Genomic DNA, 19,595 nt, shown 5'->3' on the forward strand with positions numbered 1-19,595 from the left:
TATTCATCTATTGACTGTAGTTATTACACAAGCTATAAACCTTACTTGAAACATTCCGTTTTTTTTTTTTTTTTGTGTCAACTAATTGATTAAAAACAACCAATCAACCATATCATTTACTATTATTACTATTATTATTATTATTATTCTCATTATTTTTCATCATCCTGTTTTACCATACTATTGGTCATCTTAGCCCTATGTATGCAGGGAATGGCAACAATACACTACAACTTGATTGTGAAAAGAAATACTCGTGCCTTTTCCCTTCAATGCTACAGAAAAGGAGATCTTTGAATGGCTTCCTTATGCCTACCCCGCAAAAGGAAAGTCAAAAAAGGTCTTTATGTCAAAATAAGGGTAATTTGCCGAATCCCTTGTTCTCCTTGATCCCTTTCAATTTTCATACTTTGTCGGTATTAACACATCATATGTTTCCCATCTTACACATGTTCCTTTTTTTTTTCCTATAGATTCTATTGATACATGCAAAAGAAATTTTTTTTTCCCTTGATGTATCAATATGAGATTAGATGGCATGTGCGTTTCCATTCATCCTTCTCTTCAACACGTTGAAATCAAAAAGAAATCAAGCATCCTCCTCCTCTTCTTCCATAATAAAAAAAAAAAAACCAACTTGATGGGAATCAATTTGATAGGATGATGTAAGGAACAATCGGACAAGATTACAATGTATGTATGATATTCTTCCAACAAGCATGTATTTCTTCCCTTCAATCCCTCTCCTTTGATCTCCTTCCTCTTTACCTTTTTTTTTTATTTTTTTATTTTTATTTTTATTTTTATTAGTCTCCTCTTTACATTTGAATTTATATCCCCTTGATGTCTGTTCTTTTTGTTACTACCGAAATTTACAATGTTTAAACATACAATCATCTCCTCATTGGTACCCTTTTTTTTTTTTTTTAGATCATTGATTTCGGAATATGAATGTCTGCGTATATGGTAAGGAGTGGGGGGAAGGATGGATCAAGTGTAAGCAACATTACCATGCTTAATGTACATTTTATTCTCCGGTTCGTGTTGTGTGTTCCAATCCTTTAAGCATAAAAGAAAGAAGAAAGATACAATAGATGATCTGATGAAAAAAGTAAGTTTCGTTGTATCCATAATGGTGTATTTATTTATTTCAGTGCCCAGCACTTAAAAAAAAAGAGTAGAGCATGTAAAATTCACGTGAATTTTCTTTTTTCTTTTTTTTTTTTTGATCAACTATTTTTTCAATTTACGCTTTCTCTTTCTTTTTTTCTTCTTTCTTTCTTTCTTTATTTTCTTTACTTACATTACCATCATTCCCCTCTTTTTATTATTTTATTGAAATACACCTTTTAACTATGCCTGAATTGAAAACATATACAAGAGAAGAAGTTAAAAAGCATAACGTTGAAGGTGACGCCTGGATTATCATTGACTCTGAAGTTTACAATATCTCTACTTTTGCTGATTTACATCCTGGTGGCGCCCAAATCCTTATTGAATTAGCTGGAAAAGACGTTACTGGTAATTACTTTTTATTTTATTAAAATAATAAAATATAATTCATTCTTTATTTTTTTGTTGTTGTTGTTGTTTTTTTAGATGATTTCTATGGTTTGCATAGACAAGAAGTTTTACTTAAATTTGCTCCACGTCTCAAGATTGGAACTATTGTTAATGAAGAACCTAGTATCAGACAACCTGAAAGTGGTGATTTATCTATTGTTCCTTATGGTGAACCAAGCTTTTGGATGGGTTTCCATTCTCCTTATTACAAGTAAACAATCATTATTATTTTTTTTTTAAAAAAAAAAGAATTTATTTTAACAATATTAATAATTAACCCCACTTGTTTTTTTATAGTGAATCCCATACAAAATTCCGTATAGCTATCCGAAAGATATTTTCATCTATTCAAGAAGAAGCTCAACAATGTGAAGAATCTGGTAAACCTCCTTCCAAGGAATTATATATGAAATTGGGTGAACAAGGTGTATTAGCAGCTCAAATTGGTCCTGGTCCTTGGATGAAACATATCATTAAAAAACTCCCTGGAGATATCAAGCCTGAGGAATTCGATTACTTTCATGAACTGATTGCTCATCAAGAAAATGCTCGTCTTAATGCTCCTGGTTTTGCTGATGGTGTGTCTTCTGGTTATGTCATCGGTCTTCCTCCTGTTATTCATGGTGGTTCAAAAGAACTCAGAGAACGTATTGTACCGGAAGTTCTTCTTGGAAAGAAACGTATTTGTCTTGCTATCACTGAACCTTATACAGGTTCCGATGTTGCCAGTATTCGTACTACAGCCAAACGTACTCCTGATGGTAAACATTTTATTGTCAATGGTGTCAAGAAATGGATTACCAATGGTCTCTTCGCTGATTACTTTAGTGTCGCTGTCAAGACTGATAAAGGTATTACCATGTTGTTGGTGGAGCGTGATGATTCTGTAGAAACAAAACCTATCAAGACCTCTTATTCTGCTGCTGCTGGTACTTCTTATATTACCTTTGATAATGTCAAAGTACCTGTTGGTAATATCTTGGGTGAAGAAGGAAAAGGATTCTTTATTATTATGGCAAAGTAAGTTAAAAGGGAATCAAAAAAAAAAAAAAAGAAAAAGATTCTTATTCTTTTTGATTTATTTTCTCTTTTTAGCTTCTGCAAAGAACGTTGGTATATTATTGCTGCTGTGAATGCTGCGTCTCGTGCGGTTACTGAGGAGTGTTTCAAATGGGCAAATCAACGAAAGGTCTTTGGAAAAAGACTGATTGAACAACCTGTGATCCGGAACAAATTAGCATCTATGGTAAACTTACATCCCCTCCAAAAGAAAGACAAAAAAAAAGAAAAGGAAAGAAAAAAAAAAAAAGAAAAATACTTATATATATATATATATATATATATATATATATATATAAATTAGATCTCAGAAGTCGAAGCAGTGGAAAATTGGCATGAAAATTTAACTTATCAAATGAGCAAGATGTCACCTTTTGAAATGGCTACTCAATTGCTTGGTCCTGTTGCCTTATTGAAATTCCGTGCTACTCGTACTGCTCACAATGTTTCTGATGATGCTTCTCAAATATTTGGTAAGATTTTTTATTTTATTTATATTGACTTGTGACAGTTCTCATTCATAAATTTCATCTTTCTTTTTTCATTATCAACAGGTGGACGGGCTATCACTAGAACTGGTATGGGCAAGAATGTGGAAGCATTTCAACGTACTTATAAATTCGCGGTAAGGACAAAAAAAAAAAAGCTTCATTTCTTTAAGTGATATAGATAATTTATCTTTTTTTTTTTTCTTATTTGATAGGCCATTTTGGGTGGAAGTGAAGAAATCATGGCAGATTTAGGTATCAACCAAGCTTTGCGTATTTTCCCTCAAGAGTCAAAATTGTGAAACTACTTTTATCATCCTCTGATTAGCCTTCCTTTTGTCTTGTTTTCTTTTCAAATATGTTGTTTTATTTTGTTTTTTAATAAAGATATATCAAATCGTCATTTGAATGGAGAGTGTTTTTTTTAAAAAAAAAAAAGACAATAAATTGGAACTCCACCCTCTTTCTTTTTCTTTTGTTTCTTTAATGATTGTTTTTCCTGGAACTCAAAGTATTCCTGCTATTGCAAATGTTTCCTTTGAACAACTAAAACGACTTGGACTCACTGCTGGAAGTTGGACTGAAATATTGGATACCACTGCAAACGTAAAGTAATAATAATCAATTCAATTTATATACTAAAACAACCTTAATATATTTCATAGATCTACTATTGTCGCGTATGGCCAGCATTTATACCTTCTGATCACGTAGTTGTTGATGATTTTATTCACAAGAAATCAACAACATTTGTATCCAATGGTAAATATTATGAAAAATATAAAATGTTATACTCATTTTTGTCTTTCTTTCCTTTCTTTTTTTTTTTATTCAGTGACATTGACACCGCTGGAACCTACTTCTGCTATTCAAGTGACTCTTGAAATATCGATCAAAAAGGATGCCACCCAAAAGGAACAAATGAATGAATTTGGATTTGTATTTAGGGAAGGATCTCGGGTGCAACAATTGGAGGTAACATATAGATCTATTTGGACCCTTTTCATAGGAAGACTAAAGTCAAAAAATAATGTCTATCTTGCTTCCATAGACAATCCGGTCTTTTATCGATGGTATGGTGGTAACTAATGGTATGATTCTAGGGCATTCGTCTAATTGTTCATCAACATTATATATCAAGGTATGAATAGATGGGATATGAAAAAGACTTAAACTCAATGACTCATTCTTTTTGCACCTTTTTTTTTTTTTTTTTTTTTTTTTTTTTTTTTTTTTTTTTTTTTTTTGTTGATGTTACAATATAACTATCGCACATTAGGTTATATCTTCCTTCCCTGATGATACTCCTGTTCTACTGGTAAATGGGACACGAATTGAATTCAATGTTATCGATACTGTAGAAGAACATGACAATTCCACCACGTTGTCAAATTCTGTCTGTACGACAGTTGCTGATAAAAATATCGATGACATTAGTTATGAAATGAAAGCAATGACTCTTTCTATGGATCAGAAAACTATCAACAAAACGTTGAAACCTAATGGACTCGAAAAGGCTTATGATTCACTTATTGAAATGGTCAGTTATCCCTTTATTTATCAAGATTGGATCGAAACACTCGGCATTGAATGTCCCAAAGGCATCTTACTTTACGGTCCTCCTGGTGTTGGTAAAACGTTTCTGGTCTCTTCTGTGGCAAAGACATGTGATGCTCAACTGATGGTGATTCAAGGCCCAGAACTTTATGGTCCATACGTGGGTGAAAGTGAAGATAAACTACGGCAGCAATTCGACCTAGCACAACGAATGACTTTGGAAAGTAACAAGCCAGTGATTTTGTTTATTGATGAAATAGTAAGTTTTCAATGTTTTATCAAACCATTCATTTTTCATCTATATTTTTCGTTTTTAAATAGGATGCTTTGACTCCTCGTCGTGAACAAGCTCAATCACATGAAAATCGAATGGTTGCACAACTGTTGACTTTGATGGATGGTGTGAAATCTCGTGGCAAGTTGATTGTGGTGGGTGCAACTAATCGTCCTAATGCTATCGATCCAGCTTTGCGTCGTCCAGGAAGGTAAATATATATAACTATAAAAGGAAAACAACGCAAATTGACATTCTCCCTCCTTTTTCTTTCTATAGATTTGATCGTGAAATCTCGGTGGATGCTCCTGATGTTAATACAAGATACAAGTTGATTACTTCTCAATTACGAACAATGCCCTTGGATTCATCTATTGATATAAGTAAGTGATAATCTTACATTTGAAACTAATATGGAGCTGGATATTATACAAGTTGATACATGAAATAACTCTTTTTTTTTTTTTTTTTGTTTCTTTATGATAGATTATCTCGCGCATTGCACAAATGGGTTTGTCGCTGCTGATATCACCTCTCTTTGTCGAGAAGCTGCTTTACATGCTGTACAAAGGAAGCAGATAGAATTCGATACGTAAGTTTACTAGTTATATAAAGACAGTATGTATCATTCTGATATTTACTTATACATATATATATATATATATATATATATTAGATCAAACTCTGTGAACCTGAACGATTTTAAGGTGGCATTATCCAAGGTGGGACCTTCATTACAAAGAGGATTTCAAGTAAACGTGGAAGCAACTAGATGGGAAGATGTTGGAGGTCTAAAACAAGTCAAAAAGGTAAATATACCACAAAGAAAAAAAAAAAAGAACCCATCTTAGATATTAATTGGATCTTTATTCTTAGCAACTGAAACAAGCAGTGGAATGGCCATTAATACATAAGGATGCTTTTACTAGATTGGGATTGAAACCTCCTAGAGGCATATTATTGTATGGACCACCAGGATGTAGCAAAACAACATTGGTCAAGGTGATTGCTTCATCATCAGGAGCTAGTTTTCTTTCGATCAACGGAGCTCAACTTTATTCTCCTTATGTTGGTGATTCTGAAAAGGTGGTACGAACAACATTCCAAAGAGCAAGAGCATCAGCCCCAGCCATCATCTTTTTAGACGAAACTGAAGCCATTGTCGGAAAACGCAATATGGGAAATGGAGGAACTACTAGCGGCGATAGCGTACAAGAACGTATCTTATCCACCTTGTTGAATGAAATGGATGGGGTGGAATCGGCAGAATCAGTGCTTGTAGTGGTAAATAATAATAATAATAATAAAAAATAACAATCATCACTCACTTTTTTATATATTATGTTTAAATAGGGTGCCACCAATCGACCTGATATGTTGGATGCAGCTTTAATGCGACCAGGACGATTTGATCGATTAATTTATGTACCACCACCAGATCCTGACGCCAGATTGGAAGTATTACAAATACATACTCGAAATATACCATTGGCTGAAGATGTGGATTTACAAGTCATTGCATTAATGGTAAAATAAAAAAAAAAAAAGGATTTATATCACTAAATTCATTTTCATATAGACGGAAATGTATACAGGTGCAGATTTACAAAATGTATGTCGTGAAGCTGCTATGATGGCATTAAGACGAAACCCTGATACCCAGTATGTGGTAAGTTAGAAAAAAAAAAGGTTGGATGTTTTTGTATATTTATGTTACTCCTTTTATAGACCATGTCCGATTTTGAAGAATCTCTGGCTACTATTCCTCCATCCATTACGACATCCATGTTAACATCCTACAATCAAACATAGATCCTTACTTTATAGAAAATCATTTTAGATATGTATATAGTTTATTTTCCCCCCCCCCAATCATTCATACAATAAAACAAATTCCATCATTCTTTTACATATAATAAAACAATTCAATTTTTTTTTTTGTATTTATTTCTTTATTCAAAATATACAATAACAAAAACAATATCAAATAAGAAAAAAAAAAAAAAAAGAAAGGGTATACTACAAAGATGATAAACTAAAAAAAAAAAAAAATCAAGAAGAGGTACCTTGTTGTTGTAATTCCTTTTCCTTCCGTATCCAGCGTTTTTCCAAGGTCAAAGCGGTATAAGTAGAAGGGATGACAGATACAGCCAATCCATTGAGTTTGGTTTGTTTGGCGATAGCATCGGCTTTGATTCGGGTCAATATGTCATAGGCCACCACATAACAGTACTTGCTATATTTTGAATGTTGTATTGACCGAAGATAGGCACAGCTTGCTTTGAGGGTTTGCACCAGGCGTCCATCGTTAGCCAAAAGATCCATTTGAAATACAGGCGAGGTCAAGGAAATCGCAGCTTGGAATTGTTGTGCATGATATTCTTCTACATCAGATAGACAATTAAATTTGTTGAGATGATCACCAAGTGCCGTTGAGGGGGAGGATGGTATCTCCTGTTGTTTTTGGTGAGATGACCGTTGTGATCTTTGTTCAAGAAATGTAACCACAGACTTGACATCTTTTTGATATCTGTTGAAACTGTCATCCACTGTTTGTCGTATTGTTTCCAAATCTGTTTGCATGATTTTGTCATCCAGTTTGATTGCTGTTTCCAATGCTTTTTCCCAAGGCGCTATTAGATCAGGATCCTTTCGTGTCACCAATTCTTCAGGAATGATGGAATAAGTATATTGTACCATTTTTTCGATTTCTTTGGAGATAGTGATATGTAGATGATCCATAGTCGTTGTAGGAGGCCGATCCACTAGATTAATAGAACGATTGTCATCGGTTGTTTTTAGTTTCTTGAGCTTGTCCAGAAACCAGGCAGGAGAAGGATATGGCGAGTACTTGATGTAATCTTCTTTTCGTACCCAGGATTTGATGGTTAGACCTTGTTTTGGACTATCTACTAGTAAAGCACACATCTGCGCAAGGTAAATGGCATCAGGTGTATCGAATGAATCTAATTCTGATAGAACAGTTCGCCAGTTTTCATATACCCCAAGTGTTCCATCATAAACAGGCACAGAGAGAAATAATTGTTGGAGTTTAGCACCTTGTTCATCCAAGTCTCGGATATGACGCAGTTCATCACGGATCTTGCTAGTATTTTTTTCAAATGCCACTTTGACACGTTCAGAAGTATCGGGTACAGGACAAGCATTAAAAGGTTCCACTAAACGTTGATCCCAACAACAAAAGATCTTTATTTAAAAAAAAAAAAAAAGGTTTGATAAGTAAAATTAATTTTTCTAAAAAAAAAAAAAAAAAAAAAAAAAAAAAAAAAAAAAAGAAAACTTACTAAATCACCATCGTAATCCCCACCACCAAGTTTACTAGCCAAAGAACGATCACCTTGAACGGAAAAGACAACCACATCAGAATAGACTCGAAGTGCTGACGAATCAACTGCAGTAACCTTTTGGACATCACTTTTTAGACCACACGGATTTCTTGTCACCAAGATATCACCCACAATCAGACCAGCATGAACCCCAGTCGTTTCATCGATTTTTCTATTGGATAATTGAAGGAAGACTTCATTTGGTTTCAAAGTACCAGTAGGATCAGGAACACACATCAGCGTACAAGATTGTTGAACTTCCACACGATATTTTGTTGCCATGTTTTGCATTAGTGCACGAAGAATTGTTGTCACCTTGTTAGCCAAAAAAGCATTCGTAAGATCAAATCCAGCATCCAGTAAACGAACAATGATTTCATATATATTGGAAGGTAACCCAGAATATCGATTGAATTTTAATGCACTTGATGGTGTAGATGTAAAAGTAGAAGAAGAAGAAGAGGATGATGGTGATGGTGGTGCTGTTGTGTCGACATCGTTGTTATCATCGCCGTCTAGATCATCTTCCAATACAGTTGATTGTTTTTGTCGTTGCCATAATCCATATCCAGAACCATCCAGTTCACGGCGAATATACATCAAACCACCCGTTCTGACAACCCAGTCCCGTAAAAGTCGAAGATTCCGATTGTTCGTAAGTATGTTCGTTAGATTGCTAATATGTTCTTGAAGAATATCCACAAAGACACTAGAGGGAACACCACCAGCAGAGAGGCACTGAATAAATTGAGTGTTGAGATAGGATGGATAAACGCAAAAAGCATTTTTGACCAAATCAAAGGTGAAATGTAGAGGATCTGTCTTCAGATCTACACCAGGAAGACCAGTCTTGAACTTGTTTTGAGAAGCACGAATTTCAATCCAATCGCCACTATTCATATCCAAATTGGGAGGTACAATCCAAATGCCTTTGGCGCCAGCAATACGTCCTTGAACAGCACAAGGTAGAATGTCGTGTTGTTGTGAGCCCATGATTTTACGCATCGCTGAGGGGGAGATGAGACCACATCCATCAGTCATACATGTTTCGTCATCCTTGATCTTGTTATCTGCATAAATATCATCGATAAATCGTACTTGACTAGGATCAAAGGACAGTGTTGGTATACTATTGCTGTAGGCAAGTGTCATGCGGCTAGCGAATTTGCAAGTTGTCAATCCCCAGTTGTCGATAATTGGAATGTGCCAATCAATCACTTCACGTACCGTTATTGAGGTCAATCCAGGGCCTTCGGTAGCAAACATCACCATACGATCATCCTTGAGAAATAAAAATCGATATGTACGTCCCATGAGTAAGAAAGGTTGAAGAAAAAATGTTGATTGGAGTCGTAGCGAATCACGAGATCGAAACTTGGAAAGTCGTAACTCCAGAAAGCGTTCATAACCATATTTTCTAAAGAACCGATTGGATGGTTGCAGTCGAGGAGGTTGTAACTGAAGGGTGGGTTTTTCTATTATTGACTCCGGTAAATGTACCTTGGCTGTATATCGTATACAACGGTTAGTGGATTTGATTTTGTTGGTTGTCGTACTGTTGATATTGCTTGTTGTAACGTCGATTTCATTTCCCACATCACGGTCATCATCATCATCATCATCATTTGTGTCGAGTTGTTTGTCAAAAATCCATACGCTTTCACCTACTCGTTCCAGAGAAATAAGCTTCCAAAGATTTTGATCCAGATTCAGTCGAAGAGCGTCAGTAGAGGAGGACCGAATCTCAGAGAACCAATTCATCATAGTGTCGTGAAGTTGTGAAGGTGTCTTTTGCGAGACATCTATAAAGTGTTGTGTGGTTTCCAGGTTCAGATCGTTCCAGGGGATTTGACAATGAGACATGAATCGAGCCAATTCAAATTGAAATAACCAAGGTGCTTTATTTAGTATACCAGAAGATCGAATCGGACTAGATATAATATTGTAACCAGGAAAAGATTCCTTTTCTTGCTGGATCTGCTTTTGAAACTTTTGGGCGAAATGATCAGGATCATTCTTTGGTGTCGTAGGCGTATTGAATGGTGTTGATTGTGTTGAAGTGGTGGGTGATGAAGTGGCTATAGAATGGCTATGACTGTTGCTTCCAAGATCGGTATTTATATTCACTACTGAGAATTCATCACCATGTAGTTTTTGTTTGCATTGCTTGACAGAATCTGAAGAAGGATTCACTTCTTCAAAAGGTCGTTTTACGGCAGTCCAGTTGCTGGTGTTGCTAGTGTTGTTGCTCGTGTTGTTGCTGTTATCCATAGTAGTAACATCGTTGACATCAGTATCAATACAAAGGTCGTCGTCATCCCAATCGACAAGATCTATAATACAAAAAGAAAAGAAAGTGAAGGAAAAAAAAAAAAAAAAAAAAGAGGTGAGTTGTACTGCATAGAATGTTAAGCGAGTTATAGTTTTTTTTTTTTGTTTTACTTTCACACAAGTCAGCCAAAGCCTTGTCTAGTTGTGAGATAAAGTCTGTCAATGTTCCTTTTTGTTTTGCGTGTTGAGACCACTGTAAGAATTGATGTACTACTCTAGTGAGTTCCGGCATGTCAGTGGAGAATAATAAGTGCATCTTTTGAATTTCAATCGGTAGATCATGGAGTTTGTTGGTGTCGGTCAAGGAACGTTGCTTTTCAGAAAGTCCAAGATGAATATATATTTGTTTGGCATGTTGTACTATCTTGGGATTTAGTTTGAAGTTATTAGTCATAACAACTAATCAAATGACACGCCTTAATTGATACAAGTTTTTTTGTTAAAAAAAAAAAAGAAAAAAAAAAAAAAAAAAAGGGAACTGCCCTAAAAAAAAAAAAATCTGAATGTATCAAGGAACGCTGTGTTTCAAATGTTAGTGGAACCATCGAATGACAGATCATCACGTGAATAAGGTACGTTCATTATGCACGAGGGGCAAAGAATATTTATTGAATAATGGATAACTGAAAAAAAATCTAACTAAAATAAAAAGTAAAATGAAAGGAAACCTGTACATGATGTAATAATAAATGCTTTTATATGAATTGAATGAATAATAAAAACGGAGGAGAGAGGGGGGATAATCTATTTGAAGGGAACCGAAAGTGGATCGATTACTGTACCAAGTTTGGTCATCACTCTTGGTTTGGTCATCTTTTGATAAGAGTCTCGAGTATTCCATTCCTTGCCAACAGGAGCACGTAATGAATGTTCGTATTGTTCCATACTCTTGAAAGGGAAAGGTACCGTAGTAGCTTGATATTTTTCAGACTAAAGAAGGAGAAATAAATAAAAATAAAAAAAAAAAAAAATAAATTATCTATATAACTAAATAATCATTAATATTACCTTTTTATGACGCTTTTCATTGATAATAACATTTGCCAGTTTTGAATCCTTTCGTTCTGCAGCATCTATTCCCTTTGTCACCTTGATAATCTTCTTTTTGTTCTTTGCCTTAGTCTTGATACCTTTGCCACCCCAGGAACCCCAACCAGGTAATGTTAAATCTTCCACCTTGTCCCCATCTTCAGCAATTACATCTTCTTTTTCTTGTTCGAATTCTTCCACTACATTATCATTTGCAAATGCTCGAGCTACCAATTCACGTTGGTTAAAGGATAATTTGTTTGATGTGGAGATCATTGTTGGAGCAGCTACATCATCTTCATCATCATCACTATCTTCATTATTTTCCAATGTTGTTGATGGCTGCTGTGAAGTGCTGATATTCTTTGTTGATTCGCTGACAGTAGCTTGTGTGGTAGCTGTCGATTTTGTCTTTGATGATTTTCCAGATGATGGTTGTTTGGTTGAAAGAACATTGGTGAGATCCAATTCCACATCCTCTTCTTCATCTTCTTTTGGTTGAATCTTCTTTCCTTTTACAGCTTTGTTGGATTTACTTGCTTTCTTGGATATGCGGGAGGTATCGTTTTGTAACCAAGGATTGGCATCAGTAGAATCTAAATCGGCAAGGGGACTAGAAGATGGAACACTTGTTGCTTTCACCGATCCAGAAGTACGGGTAGTATGACTAGCACTAAGAGCAACCTTATCAATTTGACCAGCATCATTGAGTTTGACGGAAGCACTAATAGTGTCTTCTTGTTGATTTTCGGAAGATGTTGATACTTTTTTCTTGTTTGCATTCTATTGATAAAGAAATTAGATTAATAAAGTTTTTTTTTTCCATGCAACCTCATCTTCCCTCTTTTTTTTTTTTTTTTTTTTTAAAAAAAAAAAAAATCACACCGTTTCATACCTTTTTAGAACCAAAAGCCATTCGACCTGGATTATTGGCAACATGAGAGTAAGTAGGATCTTGAGCGTTTTTCTCATCATTGTCACTGTTTTCATCCAACCATTCATTGCGAAATTCATCCAATTCCTCCTTGGCAGCAAGTTGTTCTCTTTTAGCAGCATCTTGCATAAATTTCATAGCAAAGATGCCTTTTCCAGGGGTATCTTGATCCAAATCCTTTTCCAAAGCATCCAGTTCCATAGCAATGCGTTCCTTTTCAGAGCGTTCCACACCATCATCATCATGATCAGAATCATCACCAGATTCATCATCACCCGATTCTTGACCTTGAATCTTACGTCGAAGTTGCTCCCCACGTTGAAGTTGTTCCATGATAGCATCACGAGTACCTTCGTCCTGTTGACCTCGGGCCAATGCACGTCTTGCCCATTTACCAGTATTCTTGTGTTTGAGAGACATACGTTCTTCAGCACGAGACATAGCTGCTTCTTGTTGTTCTTCCAATGAAATTTCATGATCCAATTCTTGTAATTTTGCCATTTGATCTTCTAATCGGGCCTTTTCTTGTCGTTTCAACTTTCGGTAACTTTTACTCTTGATCTTCTTCATTCGCTTGGCCTTGACTTCATGTCGGAACATCAATTCACGCATCATTGCCAGTTGTTTTCGTCGTTCTTCCACTTCTTCCACTGTCAACTTATTGAGTTTCAGAGCTTCGAATTCTTCCAATTCTTCATCTTTCATACCAGCTTGCTGTAATGCTTGTTCAATTTGTTTTTCCATATCAGTATTGGCGACAAATTTGCTGGCTAAAGTAGAGCTGGTGAGTTTTTGTTGAGTAACAGATTCTTGCATAGGAAATGATAAATGATCAGCCTAACAACACAAAGATAAAGGAAGTATTAATATAATTTTTTTTTTTTGGGATTTTAAGATCTTACCTCTCTATTTTGTTTGACTGTAGGTTCCCAGCGAGTAATTTCCTTGTTGGCTTCTTTGTAGGCGGCTTGGCGTTCTATGCGATCTTGTATTCGTTGAGGTAAAGGAGCATCCAAAGCAGTTTGTTTCTTGCTATCAGCAGCCATAGATTTCACTGTTTCACGAAGTTCACTGAGAGCCACTTCACCATCCATTGATCCCATCAAATCTTTCAAGTCTAATTTGGTTTTCTTTCCAGCTGAGGTTGGTTTTTGTGCAGGTAAATTGAATTCATTTTCTTTGTAAACTTCGGATCGTTCCGTCAATTGTTTTTGTCTCTTTTTTCCATCCTTATCCATGCCGAGCTTTCGTTTCTTGGTATCCAAAGAGGTAATAAAGTCAGTTACTTCTTGTTGATCACGATAGCTGTCGTCTTCATTGGATGTGTCTTCATCATCGTCAGAGAATCCAAGAAATTCTTCCATATCCGAATCTTCATCATTATTCGCAGGTAGTAAGGTATTTGCAGTTTCATTATCCAGCGCCACCCCAGGAGCTTCATTATCGCTAAGCATATCTGCAATATCCATATAGTCATCGCCATTCACATCACTTTCATTGTCACTATCGTGTTGATCGGATTCATCCAAATTGATTTCACCAGTTTCATCGTCCGAGTTTATATTTTTCTTCTTCAAGTGCTTTTTATCAGAAGGCTAAAATGAATAGAGATGTTTAATGGATTGAACTTTGGCTTTCCTTTTTTTTTTTTTTTCCTTTACCTTTGTAGATCCAGCAAATTTAAAATGATCAAAACGGTCGTCATCAGATTCATCAAAGGCTTCATCAGAGTCTATTTCTTCATCGTCATCACCTTGGATATCACCAACTTGGTATTCATAATTGTCTACTTCGTCTAGATCATGACCTTTGCGTTGTAATTGGCGTTCATCGTCGTCAGCTTCAAACACATCAGTAATATCTTGTTTTCTTCGATTTCCTTTTTTATTGTTTTTGTAATTTCCCTTTTTCTGTTGAGGTCGAACCATAGTAAAGGATATCAAATAACAGAGAGAAGAAGAAAGAAAGAAAAAAAAAGTGTAAAAAAGGCAAAAAGAAAAAAAAACTGGGTGGCTTTTTGTCAAGCAAAAAAAAAAAAAAAAGTAAAATCCAAATTGGATTTATTGAAACACCGAGCATTTTTCTTTTTTTGATAAGAGTTTTGCTTCTATTTCCTGCTACGTTGATATTAATGGTGAACAGTTACTTTATAACGTTATTGTTTTTGGGATTTGTAGGTTTTTTCCATACTTCTTATACACATGATAATCATATAAATACCCAATTGGTCTTGAGTACGTCTCAGCATTTGACAGTAAGAAAGAAAATAAGGAATCACTCTATATCTCATTAACTTGTATTCTTTTTTTTTTTTAAAAAAAAAAAATAAAAGGGTTCTGACATTCTTTCGCAACATAGTAATATCAATGATGGAAAGAAATCTATCAAACAGTTTACAGGTGGTGATACTTTGGCTTATGTGACTCCTTGGAATAATAAAGGTATGATGATACCAGAGAATCTTAAAGGAACTCATTCCTTTATTCTTTTTTTTTAATTCTTCTTGTACTAGGTTACGATATTGTCAAAAAGTTCAAAGGAAAATTTGATTAGTAATAATATGAATAGATGAAAAATAATCATAAAGAAACTAACTGATATAAAATTTGATAGTGTTTCTCCTGTTTGGTATAATATTCAATCTCAACAGGAACGGTTTTTGATCACTGGTGAACATGATGTTGATAGATCAGTAAGTACATCTATTGAAAAATCAGTGATAACCTATATATATATATATTTCATAGTGGATGGAACAAGTGAAAGGGAAGACTGCATCTGGTGATCTAGTGGGCAAAATCGTACCTCGGTTTCAACTTGAAGGATGGAAATTGGAAGATTATCAACGTTTCATTAATGACAAGAAGAAAGCACATCAGTTGATAGATTTAATCATGAATCAAGTCAAGTAAGTTATTCAAAAAATAAAAAGATGATTCTAATTTCTTTCATTTTTTACTTCGTAGACGATACGAATACGATGGCGTGGTACTTGAAGTTGGTTATCCTGTAGCACTTTTGTATTTTCTGGAACACATCTCACGAACACTTCATGAATTTAACAAGGAATTGATTATCGTATTACCTCCATTACGACAAGAATATCAACAAATGATCACAGCAGATATTTATCAACATATGGCGACATTTGTGGATCGATTCAGTTTGATGACTTATGATTATTCGAGTTACCGCGCGTAAGTTATGATTGATGAAATATATATATATGTAACACAACATTTACATTCATTAGTGATGGTGGACCGAATGCTCCTATTGATTGGATGATGGACAATATTATTGGACTTACAAATGAAAATAATCGTCATCAATTACTTTTAGGAATCAATCTTTACGCCATGTCATATCTTCCTACAAGGCCACCACAACCACTAGTGATGAATCAAGTATTAGAAAGGTTGGCAGCACCACGAGATACTTTAGATGATAACGAGACAGTCATCAATATAGAATGGGATCAAGAGAGCGAAGAACATTGGTTTGAAGATCAGGATGAAGATGGAATTATACAAGGAATCATATGGATGCCGACAATTAAGGTAATTAACAATACACAATATTTTTGATAACTTACTTGGCTTGTATATATGTATATATTTTTAGTCTCTTCAACGACGAATTCATTTGGCAGAAGATTATCAAGGTAAAAATAGAAGACTTTTATTTTATGTATATAATTAATTGCTTTCGGTTACTTTTTGTCTTTTTTTTTTTTTTAATAGTTGGTTTATCATTATGGGAAGTTGGTCAAGGTTTAGATTACTTTGTAAGTAAACAATTACAAGATATACAAAATAAACAAATAAAGGCTAATACGTTGTTTCTCTAACATAATTCTTAATTTTTAGTATGACCTATTTTAGTCTTCCAATGGCTATCTCTCACATAGTGTATATCTATTTTCTGAAATTAGATTATTTCATTTTCTTCCTCCCTGTAAATAAACCATTTGATGAATTCATTATCATCAACTTTTCTTTTTTTTTTTTTTTTTTTTTTTTTTTTTTTTTTTTTTTTTTTTTTTTTTACTTATTTATTTGAAATCTGATGTGATATGACTTTGATATATGAAGATAATACATACAAGTAAAGACTCGGAGACTAAGATTAGCTTCGATTGTAATCTCAATATGAATTTGATAAAATCATTTTGTAGTTGTCGATATGGAACAACTATAATTATTAATTTTAAAGATGAGCTTATTCTCGGTAATTATAATGAACCGAAAAAGAAGGTCAGCGAGGTGATCCAAAAAGGGCAACTGTCATTTTTGTTTCCGAAAAAGAAATCTAAAGACAAACAAGAAACAAAAATGAAATCCAAAATACTTTGTTTATATGATATATCTTTTTTTTTAAAAAAAAAAAAACCCGAAATGATCACTTTCGATATCTTTTCTTTTCTTTCTTTTTTTTTTTTTTTTTTTTTTTTTGTCACTATTTGATCCTATGAAACTCAGTTTGAAAAGTTTTGCATTAATAGCCTTACTTGGTGGATTCATCTCCAATGTGGTAGTACATGGAGCTATGGAAGAAGAAGAAGATGATGATGATTCACCTAGTCCCAAGATGTATCCTCCTTTACCACCTATTAAAGGTCCATATATTGCACCCATCACACCTAAATACAACTATGCCGAAGTCATTCATAAAAGTTATTTATTTTATCATGCTCAAAAATCGGGTTATTTACCTTATCAACGTATGGCTTGGAGAGGTGATTCTTGCAAAGTCTGTGTAGGCAAATATGGTGAAGACTTATCTCATGGTTGGTATGAAGCTGCTAATACAATGAAATGGGGTTTACCTTTTGGTTGGACTGCCACTCAATTGGCTTTCAACATTGTAGTCTTTGGTGATGCTATGAAAGCTGTGGATGAATTGGCTGAAGGTCTTGAATTACTAAAATGGGGAGCGGGTAACAAAAAAAAAATATATACATTAGAAATTAAAAAAAAAATTTTTTCTCATTTCTTTCTCTCTTTTTTTTTTTTTTTTTTTTTTGTAAGATTATCTTATCAATGCTCATTATAACGATACTCATGTGGTAGGTCAATTAGGAACATCAGCTCTTGGACCTATCTCTAAATTGATTGAACTGGATGTGGATTTCAACTATTGGGGACCACCTGAAGAATATGAACAATGGGTTCCTACTGGATTACCTCACGAAGCGTCTTACATTACTCCTGATAATCCATCGTCTGAAATCATTGGTGAATATAGTGCTGCCATGGCTGCTATCTCGATTGCTTGGAGACCTTACGACGAAGCTTTTGCTGATGATCTTGTGGATCGTGCGAAAAGACTATTCAAACTGGCTACTGAACATCAAGGAAGTTATGTAAGTTCGAATGACAATGCATTCCAGTGGGCGACATTCTGGTACCCTTCAACTCATTATGTGGATGAATTAGCATGGAGTGCTGCTTGGATCTATGCTGCTACCAAGGACCCTGACTGGTTGGACACAGCAAAAGAATGGTATCTTAAAGCTTCGGATTCTTTTACTGAATATTCTTGGGATGAAAAAGGTGGTGCCTTACATGTCTTGCTCTATCTATTCACCAAAGAAGAAATGTTTTATACCAATTCCATGGAATATTTCAATCAATTCTTACCCAATCCAAATCAAATCGTCAAGTATACTCCTCGTGGTCTAGCTTACATCGAACATTGGGGTTCTGTTGGTTACTCTGGTAATGTGGCTTTCTTGATGTTAGCTATGGCCAAAGCAATGGATTACAAAGGTACAGAAGCAGAACAGATGGTCACTTTTGCTACACAACAAATCAACTATGCTCTTGGCGACTATGGTTACTCTTGGGTAGTTGGATTTGGTGATAATTTCCCTTCCAAGCCCTATCACAAGTCATCCTACAATAGTTACATTGATTATCCTATGCGTGGTGAATTCCAAGATAAAGTGGAAAAGGACTTTTCTGAAAGCAAAACAGGTCAACGATTCATTCTTTATGGTGCTGTTGAAGGTGGACCTAGTGTGGATGATAGCTGGTATGATGATCGTTCCAACTATGAATACTCTGAAGTCACACAAGATTACAATTCAGCTTGGACTGGTGCTATTGCAGGTTTAATTGATTATTATGGTGTGGACAAGTTTGAACCTTATACTGATTGTGGTCTTGATCTTGGTTGGTCTCATCCTAATGCATCTACTCCTCCTGCCTGGCCAGCAGATGATTGTTATCACACTTGCAACAAAGGATGTCCTCGTGGTGAAATGGCTTCATCTTATTCTTGGAAGTTATTGATGAATCCTCAGGCGGCCGAAACAATGATAGACACTCTTTATCCCGGACAAGGTGCTGCTCGTGCTTTTACAGTGACTGGTGGAAATAGTATCAAGCAACAAGCTAAACCAAACGATCAAGGTGAAAAACAACAAGTTGATGATGAAAACGGCAAAACAGAAGGACACAAAAAGAAAAAGCATCATCATCATCAAAAAGACAAGAAACAAAAAACATCTACTGCCAATCCCTCTCCTTGTTCCTCCTATGTGGTGTCTGTGTTGGCCGCTCTTATATCCTTGATATTTATTCGTTGAAGCAATTGGCATCTTTTTTTTTATCATTATCTTTATTTTTATTATTATTCATTTAGTTTAGATTTATATGTACAATTAGTTTAGTGGACATTTTTTTTACTGTTGTTATTTGACGACTCATTAGATCGAATAAAGGAAAACATGTTGTCTACAAGTTTTGGTGTTACACGTATAAAATGAAGCATGATGGATGAATGGATGAATAAAGGATGATGGGATGATGTGATGTGATTTGATGGTATTATGGCATGATGAATTCTATGATTCTTTTAAATGATCTATACATATTAAAAAAAAAAGAATTCTTGTTCTCCCCCCTCCTTTTCCCGTAGGCAATAATTAACCAATAAGATTGCCTTTTCTCTGCATTTGATAAAATACATACTTTTGCAACTCATTCAAAAATGATCATCATCCTACC

At 34.8% G+C, this 19,595-nt stretch overlaps 5 protein-coding genes across 5 annotated transcripts; 3 read left to right on the plus strand and 2 right to left on the minus strand.

The window, feature by feature from the left end:
* The first annotated feature begins 1,222 nt into the window (after positions 1-1,222).
* On the plus strand, positions 1,223-3,529 carry BX664DRAFT_328043 (acyl-CoA dehydrogenase/oxidase). Its single transcript, XM_051544534.1, has 7 exons — positions 1,223-1,521; positions 1,600-1,774; positions 1,861-2,583; positions 2,659-2,809; positions 2,927-3,095; positions 3,177-3,247; positions 3,326-3,529. Exons 1-7 carry the CDS (start codon positions 1,356-1,358, stop codon positions 3,410-3,412), a joined length of 1,542 nt encoding a protein of 513 aa, XP_051401200.1. The 5' UTR covers positions 1,223-1,355; the 3' UTR covers positions 3,413-3,529.
* A 656-nt stretch (positions 3,530-4,185) lies between these two features.
* On the plus strand, positions 4,186-6,753 carry BX664DRAFT_364612 (P-loop containing nucleoside triphosphate hydrolase protein; the record flags this gene model as incomplete). Its single annotated transcript, XM_051548428.1, has 10 exons — positions 4,186-4,251; positions 4,390-4,926; positions 4,989-5,152; positions 5,221-5,324; positions 5,428-5,533; positions 5,618-5,750; positions 5,818-6,225; positions 6,295-6,468; positions 6,521-6,610; positions 6,670-6,753. The coding sequence occupies 10 exons, from the start codon at positions 4,186-4,188 to the stop codon at positions 6,751-6,753; spliced, it is 1,866 nt and encodes a 621-aa protein (XP_051401201.1).
* A 240-nt stretch (positions 6,754-6,993) lies between these two features.
* BX664DRAFT_294011 (RNA dependent RNA polymerase-domain-containing protein) lies at positions 6,994-11,045 on the minus strand (the record flags this gene model as incomplete). Its single annotated transcript, XM_051542076.1, has 3 exons — positions 10,731-11,045; positions 8,247-10,621; positions 6,994-8,148 (listed from the first exon to the last, which is right to left on the minus strand). The coding sequence occupies exons 1-3, from the start codon at positions 11,011-11,013 to the stop codon at positions 6,994-6,996; spliced, it is 3,813 nt and encodes a 1,270-aa protein (XP_051401202.1). The 5' UTR covers positions 11,014-11,045.
* Positions 11,046-11,363: 318 nt separating this feature from the next.
* BX664DRAFT_260184 (small-subunit processome) lies at positions 11,364-14,510 on the minus strand (the record flags this gene model as incomplete). Its single annotated transcript, XM_051540624.1, has 5 exons — positions 11,364-11,549; positions 11,628-12,283; positions 12,555-13,419; positions 13,485-14,150; positions 14,211-14,510. The coding sequence occupies 5 exons, from the start codon at positions 14,508-14,510 to the stop codon at positions 11,364-11,366; spliced, it is 2,673 nt and encodes an 890-aa protein (XP_051401203.1).
* A 171-nt stretch (positions 14,511-14,681) lies between these two features.
* Positions 14,682-19,328, plus strand: BX664DRAFT_384281 (Six-hairpin glycosidase-like protein). The gene is made up of 12 exons (XM_051549169.1): positions 14,682-14,836; positions 14,915-15,023; positions 15,095-15,134; positions 15,196-15,274; positions 15,330-15,490; positions 15,549-15,779; positions 15,836-16,142; positions 16,207-16,246; positions 16,326-16,369; positions 16,798-16,847; positions 17,064-17,521; positions 17,613-19,328. The coding sequence occupies exons 1-12, from the start codon at positions 14,714-14,716 to the stop codon at positions 19,172-19,174; spliced, it is 3,204 nt and encodes a 1,067-aa protein (XP_051401204.1). The 5' UTR covers positions 14,682-14,713; the 3' UTR covers positions 19,175-19,328.
* Positions 19,329-19,595: the final 267 nt, after the last annotated feature.

The sequence above is a fragment of the Halteromyces radiatus genome (genome assembly GCF_025201355.1).
Source record: "Halteromyces radiatus strain CBS 162.75 chromosome Unknown BX664scaffold_3, whole genome shotgun sequence".
Taxonomy (NCBI): domain Eukaryota; kingdom Fungi; phylum Mucoromycota; class Mucoromycetes; order Mucorales; family Cunninghamellaceae; genus Halteromyces; species Halteromyces radiatus.